This window comes from Taeniopygia guttata, chromosome 1, assembly GCF_048771995.1.
Source record: "Taeniopygia guttata chromosome 1, bTaeGut7.mat, whole genome shotgun sequence".
In the NCBI taxonomy this organism is placed as follows: domain Eukaryota; kingdom Metazoa; phylum Chordata; class Aves; order Passeriformes; family Estrildidae; genus Taeniopygia; species Taeniopygia guttata.
The window spans coordinates 109,266,757-109,280,227 of NC_133024.1; the positions used below are offsets into that span (position 1 = coordinate 109,266,757).

The 13,471-nt window shown below is 39.4% G+C and overlaps 1 protein-coding gene across 2 annotated transcripts; it reads right to left on the minus strand.

The window, feature by feature from the left end:
- Positions 1-597: 597 nt before the first annotated feature.
- FUNDC1 (FUN14 domain containing 1) lies at positions 598-12,469 on the minus strand. Of its 2 annotated transcripts, XM_072935280.1 has the most exons (6): positions 12,315-12,406; positions 11,049-11,219; positions 10,555-10,711; positions 8,656-8,731; positions 2,741-2,869; positions 598-1,226 (listed from the first exon to the last, which is right to left on the minus strand). In XM_072935280.1, the coding sequence occupies exons 2-6, from the start codon at positions 11,107-11,109 to the stop codon at positions 1,149-1,151; spliced, it is 501 nt and encodes a 166-aa protein (XP_072791381.1). In that variant the 5' UTR covers positions 11,110-11,219; positions 12,315-12,406; the 3' UTR covers positions 598-1,148. The 2 variants fall into 2 exon arrangements, with proteins under 2 accessions (XP_072791381.1, XP_002190216.1); XM_002190180.7 differs by lacking the exon at positions 11,049-11,219 and having other exon boundaries at positions 12,315-12,469.
- Between the last annotated feature and the right edge of the window lie 1,002 nt (positions 12,470-13,471).

Consider the following 13,471-nt stretch of genomic DNA (forward strand, 5'->3'; position numbering starts at 1 on the left):
ACCTTGGATTTGGAGGTGTGTGTGCTAAGATTTATTTTCCAAAGACTTAACCAGGCTTGATGGAATCCTTAAAGCTCAGAGGTATGCAGGACATACCTCATACCTTACTCACCTTGGCCACAAGCACACCACAAACATGAGGTCAACATGTGATAAAACCTCTGGAGCCCAGGGATGCATAAATCTAAATATTTAGCAGGTTAGTATGTCCAACATCCCATGTCCTGTGTCTCCAAATTCACACTCATCCATCCATCTGAGGCTACTGAACCACTACGGCTGCTCAGAGAAGTGAGCAGCAACCCAACAGAAACCTGGTGGGAGAGATTCCAGTTCACGTTCATCTGCTGCTACAGTAAAGACCAGAGAAATCAGGGCAGGGCAAACTCTTCCTTGGGTAGGAACTTCTGAAAGGTTCAAGTTTGAAATGCAGCAACATGCACTGACTGACTGTTTGGATTATCAGCTTCTTTAGAACAACTTGGTAACAAAACACTAAAACCATCTTAAAAACCTGTCTGGGCAAACACTGGCACCAGATCCCTGCAGGCTAAAATTGAGAGACTTTCTTATTTTTTATGTACGCAAAGGCCAAAATGGATTTTCACCTTTAATAAGCTCATGAATCTTTGTTATTTAATACTCTGTAAAAAGGTATTACAGATTATTGCAGTGACTTCCAAAGAAGATGGACAGCCAGGAGGCTGAAAACACAATATCATATACAGTATGTAGTCATTGATACTACCTACTACAGCATGAAGAAAAATACTTTTTAAATAAACAGTATTTAACTGAAAACATAGAAATGGAGCTTTCATTCTTATAATATGGTTACATAGCTATATTCCAAGAATAACATTTTAAAAAATGCTAGATCTTGAAAGGCCAGAGATAAAAAGAGACATGAAGAGGATGAACCAGTTTTGCCCAGTAACGCTATAATGAGCACACTGCACAGTTTTTCAGCAAATCCTAGTTTTACCAAGCTTCAGGAGGCAAAAGCCTGAAATGTAAAAGCTCCCAAGTTGTCTAGCTAGTCCTCTTGTCTTGCTCTGGCAGGTCCAGTGACCCACACTGCTTGCAGAGAGTGTGTCACAACTGATCTTGGCTGACACAGATCCCATCTGGAAGAGATGTTTGGGTCCTTACGACGCCAGCCCCAGCAAAAAGCCTCCAACAAAGCCACTGGACACCACGATGTTCTGTTTGATAAATTCTGTTGACTGAGAAGAAAAGTGATATTCATAAAGTTAATTGTGTCTGACATTATTATTTTATACTTATCATAACTTCCTGGAAAGAAAAACACTAAACTTGTGGAGAAGGGTGCAGTGGGAAAACCATGAGTCTAAAACCATATAAAAATAGGTGGCACCAATGTAATGCAAACTGACTCTCAGCTGTCGTTAACAATATTTTTAAAATACAGTGAACCTTTAAAAAGTCAAAATACAGAGGAATTATTACAGCAATTTCATGCCAATACCACTCTTGTTTTGATTAAAATAAGACATGTTTTACAAACTACCTTGTCAAAAAAAGCATGAGCACCACCATGACTTCAATTGCAATCACATGGTAATTTTTTAAAAGAAAAAATACTGCTTTTTGGAAGATCATTGGAAAAGAAATGAACTCCATTATAAGCCAGTTTCCTAACAACTTAATCCTAGGAATAAAAAGCACTTATGTATGATGACATGGGTGTAGAGTATTTCATGAAGTAGCAGCACAGAGTATAACGACTTTTATCAAATGTGCCATTTCATAAATCCTCTGCTTCAAACACTCCAGATTGGCAACTAACACACAGTTACAAGAAACTCATATAATCTGAGCAGAAAAAAAAAACAAAGGAAAACCAAAAGCCCCATGCTATTCCATCCATTTCTACAGGACAGTAGTGAAGGAGAGGTTAAGGTATTTGAGGTACAGAAGCAGCAAGAAAACCCTCAATCTTGAACTTTCAGTTAATATTCACATTAAAATTTAAAGTAATTTTTTATCAATCTATATGCAACTCCATATAGGTTTAATCTGAGATGTCAAAAATTCATTAATTACAGAAGACCAGTGTGGCTGCTGTTTCACTGTCTGCAGCACATTCCCAGTCAGGATTCTCAGTTATTCAGAATGAAACTTAGATTGCACATATGAAATGTGAAAAATATGTAAAAACAGGCTTTAAAAACCCCAAACAACCACAAAATTGATTAAATGGAAGTCTTCAAATGACAGGGTGAAACAGCCCCAGTGACACTGACCAGTATCACAACTACCTCTTCTCAACATAGCAGATTCTGCAGACAGATACTCTCCAAAATGTATAAAAGTGAGATAAAAATCACAACTTCTGTTACAGAGTAGCTACATCTTTCTGCAAAAGAAGTCATTCGTGTCCAGACAAGTAATTCTATTATCAGCAGTCTAAGAAGATTTGGGTTTTGTCTTTGTAGTTACCATGTTTTACCCACACCATCCTGAACTTTTACCATGTCATGACCTTACTGGCTTTGTCACCTGCCAAGAACAAATTCACATGTCATTTTTAACAGTGACCAAACCAGAAAGCTGAATGAATAAAAGACAGCACAATCTGATAACTTTAAATAAATTATAAAGCCAAACTGTTTTTGATGCATTCCAGTTTTGCATCTGCATTTTCAACTCATTATCACCTGCAGTGGAAGGTAAGAAAACCTGACTGGTAAAAAGGAGTTTATCAGCTTCGACTCACCTCTTCAATCAGAGTGTTGATTTCGGGAGCTGCCTTATTTGCACGCTTTTTTAACTGTTTTTTTGCTTTGTTTACATCTTTTTCAACTCTCTTCCAGTCAACTTGTACATATCCACTATGACTAGCAATCTAGGGAAATAAAGGGAGTTAGTACAGCTGCAGTTCACATTTCATGAATCAAAATACATTGTCTTGGTGACTATAAAATCATTTTTATTTTTACTTATTACAGATACAGGAAAAGACATTCTTCCAATTTCAGCAGGTTCTCTGCTTCCAACCTTTCCTCAGTGACAGCAGCCCAAATTAGAACAAGCAATGGCAAAGTTCAGTAGATGATTGTTAATTTTACCAGTTCTCTGTTTTTTAGTTATAAAAGCTTTGCAATGTTTTTCCTTCAGCATTTACTGTAACTTTACTTGTAAGAAAAATACATTCATAGGACAACAATGAAAAAACTGTTTTGTTTCAGCTTCTTTCAGAATTGTAGAATTCTGATTTGTGACGCAGTATCCAGGGCTAATCAAAGTCATCATTAGAAACACTGAAAACTCTTTTATTTTATTCTACCCAATTTAAACTATCCAACAAAAAAAAAAAAAACCTACTCATTACAAGAGAATTCTCACCCTTCTTACAAAACAAAACCATTAAGTAGAAAAATAACACAGCCTGAGAACAGTACAAGTTCTGTAAAATCAGAAAAATGAATACGTTTGAGGAGACTGGTTCATACCAATTTACACACAAACTTCCAAATTTTTCAGCATGTCTAACCATCATCCCAAACCTCTGCCTTACTTCTGTTACTAATATTTAATTGGTGTATGTTCTAGAAAACAGTTAAACAACTCATCATTTGGGGGGAAAAAAAGAGAAAAAAATCAAAATTAAGGATTACTGCTTATTTTAGCTGTTTGGACAAATAGCTATAAACCACTAAACTTACATACAAATGACTGTTATACAAAAACTCTTTGTAAAGTGTGAGATTTCTCAGGTACTTCTTAAGGTCACATGTGGGTGGGAAATCCACCCAATTTACCTACCAGCCTTCTATGCAAACTGTCCAGTTGGTAAACATAAGTCACAGATAATGAACAATTTATTAGGTTAAGCCTAAATACACAATTTGTTATGTTTAGTTTCACATCACTTACAGGCTCTGAAGCTTGACTTTCACATGGATCTTTCCACCAAATAACTGAAATTAGACCATCTAGCTTGTACTACGACGGCCACAGTAACTAAGCAACCTATTTCACCACAAACTGAGGATTTCATAATCCAGAAAAAAGATCAAATTAAACAAGTGTCAGACAGATTTTGTCTGAATTCAAAACAAAACTTCTAGAACCTCACCTCTGCAAGAAAGTCAACTTCAATTTCCACCTTTGCATAATTAAAAAAAAACAATTCACTGGAAAAATGCAAAATGAAATTACTACATTTTAAACTCTCTTTAACTTTGTGCCTCCAAATGTAATTAATAACAAATTAATTGACTTTGCCTGTCTACTGTAAAACCATTTATTCACATGGGCACTAGTGCCAGGCAGGGACAGCTCATTAAGGGCTGTCTGTACCGTATCAAAGCAGGAAACCTGTTTGAAAACTCTACTGGATGCACATCCAGTCACTGGATGAAATATCAGGAAAAGAAAAACAGCTGCACATTGTGGCAATTGTTATTTTATGAATTTAACATGACCACAAGAATTTCAAAAAGGCCCCAGCATTGAACTGGTGCCTTCTCACTCATACAACTGAAAATTAAATGTGACTGATCTACTCAGTCCAACACAATGTAAGAAATGCTAATGTATCTGCTTGCTTGTAAAATGCAAATGGCTCTTGGAAGAAACATTTCATTAAGACAACTTTAATTAGCTCAGTTATCCAGAGAGCACAAAGATGAGGCAGAAGTTTTTAATTAAGATCTGTTTGTAACTACTGCAGAGCTTACACTTGTATCAAAACCAGACATCTTTTCTCCCTGAACTTTGTAGGCCTGAAATAAGAGACTCCAATTTTACTTATTGAGTGTTTATGAAATAAGCAAGAGAGGGTAATGTTTTGAATATAATTTTTTTAACTGAGAAGAAAAAAAACCCTGTACTTTGGCAGTGACAGAACCTATGTCATATCTACTTTGGCTGCAACCCCACTAATTACATAATTTCATATATAAGTGCAGAAATAATACCCCTGAACTCAAATGCTGAAAAAACAGACTTCAATTTTTAGACTCCAATGTACCATAAAAATCTACTTGCTTATAACAGTAAATTTACAGAAATGCAAATTCTCAAAATTAACCGTTTTTTTTTACTCAGGCCCTACAACAGCCAAGTAAAATAACAAGTAATATAACCATACTTGGATATATTAAGAAGTCATATAGGTCTATACATATTAATTGCACATATTATTAAAGAGACCTATGGGAGAGTGGATTTTGGGTTCACAGGAATCTCTCTATATCTGATAATGGAACCATAGATATATACTTATCTATATATCTCATAGCTCATAATTTGCTCAAGACCTTCCAAAGGTGTTGAAAAATTTTTTCAAAAAGGCAATTAAAGAAATACGTCAGTGCAGGAGCACTAAAAATGTGTTATCTTTCTTGACATTAATCAAGGAAAACTGAGAATCTTCAAAAGCAGACCTCATTTTGGGGGTGATACTGGAGAGGCACATAGGTACTTTGTTATTGTGAAACATTAACATGAATAATGTGCAGAAAAATGTTTTGGAGCAAAAAGTCTGTACAGCAAGATGGGACAATTTCCTCAAGGCAAAATGTTTCACATTAAAAGAGCCCAAGCAAGGCCTGAAGGCACAGGTGAGCTCAGCTGCAGGGCACAGAACTCACAGGCACTTTGAGGTATTATCTGCTGTTTAGGAAGGGAACAACCCCCAGTTTCCACAACAGATCTGACAAGTCTCAGCTCAAGGAGACAAGGAGGGAGAGGACAAGGAGACAAGCTCACTGACAAGGAGGGACTGAAAAGTGACACAACATTCTGTGTAAGAGTTGAACTGAGAGGCTGTACCCTCAGCCACCATCTGCAGGCACAGCTCCACTGTCCCCACTGCCTGTGGGATATTCAAGATAAAATCGAATCCAACTCTTCCTCACTAAACCCCCAGCATCAGAAGCAGATTGTTCTCTCCCTGGGAATGTCACTGGGATGTCACACTAGGCTGGAATGCCATGGTCCTTAAGGTCTCTTCCAACCCAACCCATGCTAGGATTCCTTGATCATCATGGTGCACTAGCAACAAAAGATAAAGCCAAGGACATCTCAGAGTTTTTGTTTCTTGTGTTGTTTTCACATATTTACCTTTCCTAAATTAGAACAAAATTTAATGAAGAATTCAATTTAATTCATCAATGGCATATTAATGGGATGAGGAAAAATATGTTAGTGAAAGCACATAACTGCATAAGAATCTAAATTCATTATTAAGTACTAGACAACACAGAAAAGAAAAAGCTGTAATTTGTATGCTCACTGCAGAACAAAAGACAATGGAACTGCTCTTGAGGATTTTAAAAATAAAGAGCTACTAGGTGCTCATTAAGAACAATTGTTTTTAACCAATTCATTACAGTAGAACCAAGAGTACCTCAGTTCATACTTCCCTACTCTTCAGGATTTTAGCAAACTGTGCTGTATAAATGAGAATTCACACAGGGAAAATCCCTTACTTGTTATGAGAAATGCATTATATATTCCTTAATATAGTGCCTGGATATTGCTCTTATACTAGCATATTTGAAGAATTACATCTATTAAAAAAAAAAAAGAGCATTGTTAATAACAAATAAAAATTAATCAAATTAAGGTGTGGAAATATTCACCACAAAGATGTGATAACAAATCATGATTTTGAAAAACTGTGCAAATTTCATGTAATTTTTATTATTTTTCTCCAACTACTTTTCAGATAATCTGTATTAAGACTGAAGTTTTAGATCACTTACAAAAATATGAAAAATATTTTTTGCTTCCTGTACAAACTGACACTGAAGAATGTATTGCTTTCAGTTTCCTTCGACGTTTCTTGAGATGAAGTCATCACCCACTGAAGAAAAAACTCTATTTGTTAAATTTTAAGACTGAAATATTTCACTGAATGGGCTTTAGCCAAGAATCGTGCCTTCTGTAGTTCTCTAGCATATAATTATAATGTCAATATTGCAATCAGCAGTTGAAATGAAATCTGCAACTTCAGAGAAATTTACAGATAAAAAGGAACTTTCTAGTAATGTGCTGAAATACTCTTCTGCCCACTCAGGGGAAGCACTGAACACGTATTCATAGAATCAAGATGTGTGATCTTTAAATGAAAAAATTAAAGACTACAGAAATGTAATTACACCATAGAATTTATGACTCAGCCTTAAAATGCAAAGTGTTTTGAATTAAAAGAGAGACTAAGGCATTTACTTCATTTCCTTTCAGGAGATTCTGATCTTACTTAAGATATAGACAATCCAATCAAAATACTTAACTCATATTTCCTCTTGGATAACATTCCTTTTTGGATTCAGTGTAAATGAGATCAACCAAGAAATCAGACACTCAACCACATGGCAAATCTATTGCATGTACAGGAAAGCTCCCCAAACTTCATAGCTCAACAAGCAAAAATGCTGCACAAGTGATGGGTTTTATTCAATTTCCATTCTCCTCTGTCTACAGGCCTCAGCTTTAACTTTTCAGCTTCCTGTAGTCAGGAGTACTGAGGAAGGCACCTGCAGCAATCTGCTGCCTCCACCCTGGGTGTCTCTGTGTGGCAGCTATTCAGTCATATTGATAAAATACTTATCTTTAAAACAATTAAGATCAGTGGCATACAAAACATGGGGAGAGGAAAAAACCAAACCAGCCCCCAAACCAGTGGGGGACCATGACTATGAAGAAAATATGTGTACTTCACACAACAGCAACACTGCAATGTATTACACAGCAGCAGTTACCACCCCACCCTTCCTGATCAGCACTTGGCTGCACCAGCCACTACAATCAAAAGAAATAAAAGCAGGATATGCCTTTCAGAAACCCTCCAGGGTGATGCTGGAAAGAATAAATGTCTTTAACCTCCCCTCTGAAGAAATTGTGTATCATTGAGCCTAAGTAGGCACCAATCTATACCCCTAGAACAATCTGTGGAAAAATGAGAAGCTCACAGGTATTAAGACATGAAAAATGCCAGTAAAATCCTGGCATTTAACAGAAGGGACACATGCAATTCTCCTTCACTTAAAGTTTCATCTAATTCAAAGGTTTTTTTGAAATATATTTTCCCCTAATCACAATGATGAAAAATGCAAATGATCATGCCAGATAACATAATTAAAAACTTCTGAACCCGAAAGCCAGCAGAGAGAGGAATGCAATGAAGCTGTCAAAATTCAGCCAGGCTTTAAGAGATTCAATAGATAAAATATGGCAAAGGGAGAAAACAGAAAAACACAGCTCATACTGGGACCAGAGCGAGCCTTCCAGGCAACTGCCAAAGCAGCTATGACAAAATTATCAAACCAAAGTAAAACAAACACATTTTAAATTCTCCCTAACCATAGGTTTACAGGCAGTTCCTCTCATCTGGCAACATCAAACCACACACAGTACCTCAGCTTCTGCACAGAAGTTGTCTTGTCTTACAACAAACTATTTTACAGGACAGAGTAGATTCTGATTTACCACTGATTTTAGAAGTATCTCCTTTGTACATTTGTACACAATATTCCAGCTCAAATGTAAGGTTTTGACTGATAAGACTGAAAAAATGAAGTAGGTAAGATGCCTTCCTAATTAAATGTTACCCAACAGCTGCTTTTCCTATTGTTTAGTAAATAACATTTGCCAACTTATAAAGCATGAAATGCTACATACTTGAAGCAGAAGAAAGCCACCACCTACTGCAGTTGCTGCAAGCTTTCCGACTTTCTGGAACAAAAATCCCGCACACCTTAGGGGAACAAAACAAAACAAAAAAAACCCAGTCTAATGAAGTTTTCTGCTGAACAATGCCACACTACACAATTCCTAACTGCAACTATTACCACTATTTCATTTAAAAAGCAAATGTATCACTTCATATTTACAAATTTAAAAATCAAGGCTATTTAATGCAAGCAATATTAAATTAACAATGTTTAAAACAATACAATGTGAGTAATGGTTGCTTGTTCCTGGCTGTCTGATGGCCCCTTTAATGTAACCTTGAGATCCCAAGATCTTACTGCTATTAAATGTAGCATGTTAATAAAGCACAGCATAATTACATAACAGTGCTACTATAACTGTTCCCAAGTGGAATGTAAATACATTATACTGTAATTTATATTAACTACACAACTCATAACTGAAATATCTAGTAAAAACCAGCACATCCCTATCACAAGAGTTAAACTCAGAGAGGGCACTCTGCTGGGACATGGTGTTAAGTCTATTTTAATGGATCAAGGCAACCAGAAAATTACCTTGGTCTCAGGCTCCAAACCTCCCTCATCAAATGGAGAACAGATATTGATATTACAGAACAATGACAAGGCAGGAAGGGGCTTCTGGGGGTCACCTGGGCCAGTCACCTTCCCAGAACTGCTGCAGAGCCCAATCCAATCTCAAAGCTGGATCAGGCTGCCAAGCGCCCTGACTCAGACATGAGTTTCCAAGGCTGATGGTTCCACAGCTTCCCTGGGCAATTCCAGTGTGTCTAAACACTGGCTCACACACAGAGGGGAATTTTTTTCCCCTGCATATAAATAGTGAATTGTTATTTATATACATCAGTAGGCACCCAGAGAGATGTGCATCTACAGATACTGAAATGTGCATTTTCCAGATCATTCAATAAGCCAGTTTTTATGGATGCCAAATGAACTATTCCCTAGAAACATCTGAGTTTACATGTACACATAGCTTTTTAAAATAACTTTAAGGCTACAGAAGCAAATAAAAAATTCTGACTGAAAGCTAAACCCACACCACAAAGCTGTACTGAGCCTGGTACAATAATTTCATTTTTAGTTTATTTCATCTTCTAATTCTTGCATAATCCCTCTTTAAAAATCACTTTGCTACTATAATGGTGTTTTTCAATTAATTTACAGTTTTTCTGTGTACTGGAGTAGACAAATACCATTCAAATACCTCTGACAAATAACAAATACCTTGACACAGCTGCTCAGGCTGTGACATTTTCCAGTTTAAGTTCTCATCTTTACTGTCTAGCTTTCACCATGAATTATCCTAGTACAACTAGGCTATGTATCAGTTAACATCAGAGTAAACTGTGAATTTGCTCAACATGGCTGCAGCTCAATTTAGAAGAAAAAAGTCTCCAGGAAACGAGGCTCTTAATTAAAAGTACATTTTGCCATCCTTTTTTCTTTCCTTCATTTCTTTTACCTGTAAATATGGCTCAGCCATAATATAACTAAGTTTCTAAATCTAGGTAAGGAAATATGCTTTTCCATACAAAGTAAAAGCTACATGCAGTAATTTTCCATTTATTTCTTGTCATTTTAGAGCTCTGACATTTTCCCAAATCTTTTCCACAGTAACTAGTATGAGTTCCCTTGGATAACTCATGTTTCACCACTATTAAAAAACACTTCATAATGATGAGTCAGAGTAATAAGCTAAAATTATTCACACATGAACAAGCTTGATCAATGTTAAAGGAAATCCCATTAAACATGTATTTATCTGCTTTCAAATACCCTTGGAAATGGATCTTCTAACAAAGTAAAAGGTCTAAGTCAGTTATGGAAAGGGAAGCTCCCTCACCAGCCAGTCACACCTCCCATCACAATCTGTGTGGCTACAGAGTATTTTTCTACAACTGGTCCTGAATTCCGGCCAAACAAGCGGTTCCACCAATGGTGACGTCGAGCATATTCTGTTAAATCCAGCACTTCGTAGGAATCATCGTCACTGTCGTGGTCTGAAATAGAAAAAGCAATTTTAAAACATGTTATCTTCTCAGTTATAGAGTAAATTCACAAGTTATGTGAAAGCCCCAGACCCAGTTTGGGCATTAACTGGGTAATCCAATGGTTTAAATCACAATGTACAAGTTATGGTCCAGCAGCTCCCAGAAAAAAGGATTTGGGGATTCTATGCCATCACCAAGGTAAGGCGCAGAAGGCTACAGCAGTGGTATGATCAATAAAATCCATGCCTGGCACTACAAAGGTGAACAAGAACCCTCTGCCTGTTCAAGAGACATCCAATGAAACTACCACAAACAAAAAAACCCAACAAAAACCAAAGGGACAGACCAACACTTGGAAAGATTAAGAACTGGCCCAGTGCTCTCCTCAGAGGACCAGGCATCAGCATTTGCCAGGAATCGACTTCTGTTCCTTTTCCAGTGAAACAGATGACACAGGGACTTCAGTTAGGTTCCATGTTTTCAGGACAATTCTGTCAATGTTTTCAAAACAGGCATCCTACAATTTCAAATTAAGAGATCCTCAACACTGTGTATACTCGAGCATCAGAGGAAAGAGATGGGTCTAGATTTTTAAAGAAAAATATTTTAAAAGTGTATCACAGTCTGTGACATACACACATGAACTGAAGTCCACTTTGGTTAAATATATTTAAGCTTAAATCTAGATTCAGCAGTATGGGTAGGACATTCCAGAAGAAGTTAAATTATTACCTAGAATTAAAGTAAGACTGTGGATATAAACATTTTATTAGAATTTTGACAGCTTTTTAATTTGTACTACCAGTATGGGTAAAAGCTTCAAAGACTGCAAGAAGTACATATATAGGTGTGCATTATTTCCCTTTATTACCACATGGTCTTGAGTACTAAATAATAAATAGTGAGATCCATAATGCTGAGAACTTGTTATTGAATGTTCTTTCTTTGCGGTACTGAGGACAACATGTTTAACTTCTTTAGATGGAGAATATTAAAACACTGTCATGAACAGTCACATTAATTCCGCCCTTAAATTATTATTATTTAAACCAAAACTCATGTACACAAGCATAACATGCTCTATGGCAAGTAGCTGCCAGAGCATTTTCTACCGATGAAAAATACTCCTGCATGCGACAAATGATGTTCCGGACATTGAGCAGCACACGGAACTGTGCCAGTGCCGAAAGGGCCGCAGGACGAGGCGCGGCGATGCCCGGAGAGCCCCGCACGGTGAAGGATGCGGCGGCCATGGGGGCTGGAGCCTCCTGGCTCCGGTCCCGCATCCCCCCGGCACCTCCGGCTCCGTGAGGGCTCGGCCGGCACTCATTCTGCCTGCGGGCCTGCCTAGAAGGGGTTTCGCTGGTTAAATCCCGGGAATGAGCTTCAGCCCGGGTGATGCCAGGAGCGCCGGGGCCGATGCGCCGGGCCGCGCGGTGGAGGGGGGCACACGCAACGGACACGCGACGGACTAGGGAGGCGCAGAGCCCGGGCCATCCCTCCCCGCCCCCGGGATACAGCGGGAGGGAGCTGCCCGCCGCCCCCGAGAGGAGGAAGGGCGCCCGCCGCGCCGCCTCCTCCCCGCTCCCGTCAGGAAGGGGCCAGCACTGACCTGAGGCGGAGCGGGGCCGCCGCGCCGCCATGTTGGCCGGTGCTGAGGCGGCGAGCGGCCGCCCCGCTGCGCCCCCAGCGGCCGCTCGCGCCCCGCCCCGCCGCCGTGCCGCCCCCTCGCGGCCGCTCCGCGCATGCGCCTCCCGCCCCCCGCACCCCGGCGGTGTCCCTGAGGGGGAAGCTGAGGGGGCTGTGCCTTTGGGAATGGTGGGATAGCCCGGGCTGGAAGGGATATCGCAGGGATCAGCGAATCCCGCTGGCTGCCCTGCGCAGGACACCGCAGGAATCCTGCCGTGTGCCTCAGAGTTATCCCGACGCTTCTTGAGCTCTGCCAGGCTGGTGCTGTGACCACTGCCCTGGCGAGGCTGTTCCACTGCCCAGCGAACCCTCCGGGGGAAGAATCTTTTCCTAATATCCTGCCCTGACAACTTCAGGCTGTGTCACTGTCACCACAGAGCAGAGATCAATGCCTGCCTCTCCTCTCCCCTCATGAGGAATTTGTAGCTGCACTGAGGTCTCTCCTCAGTCTCCTCCAGGCCGAGCAGACCAAGCGCCCTCAGCCGCTCCTCACACGCTTCCCCTCACGGCCCTTCACCATCTTCGTTGCCCTCTTTTGGGCTCTCTCCAACAGTTCAATGTGTTTCTTGTATTGTGATGCTCAAAGCCGCACACGATATTCAAGCCGGTGCCGTGAGGGGCTCATTGATACCAGTGATGGGGGTAAGTACCCCAAAACCTTCTCAATATCTCCAGCTGTGCGTGAGGAACAGAGCAGTGGCTGCGGGCATGGCTGGACAGCAGCCCATATGCCACGAGCCCATAAAAATTAATAACCAGAAAAAAACAAACACAAGGCCCCTCAAAGTACAAAGGTTAAAGCCAATGTGAGCTGTGAAACATTGGAAAAAACTAAATTTGAGCCCTGGTGTACTCACTCCTTCAATGCATTGGTGGGGTTTCAATGGGCTAAAAGCCACATAATTGTATTTTAGTACTGTTTTTTTAAATGTATGCAGCCGCAACAGAGGTGGCTGACACAGTAAGTGCACCTTTAGGAGCTTTATCGCAATATGAATGAAGAAAACATCAAGGAACTTAATTTATAAATAATAAAATTGAAAACAAATTATTTAAAAGTGTTTACAGCTTCTCACTTGA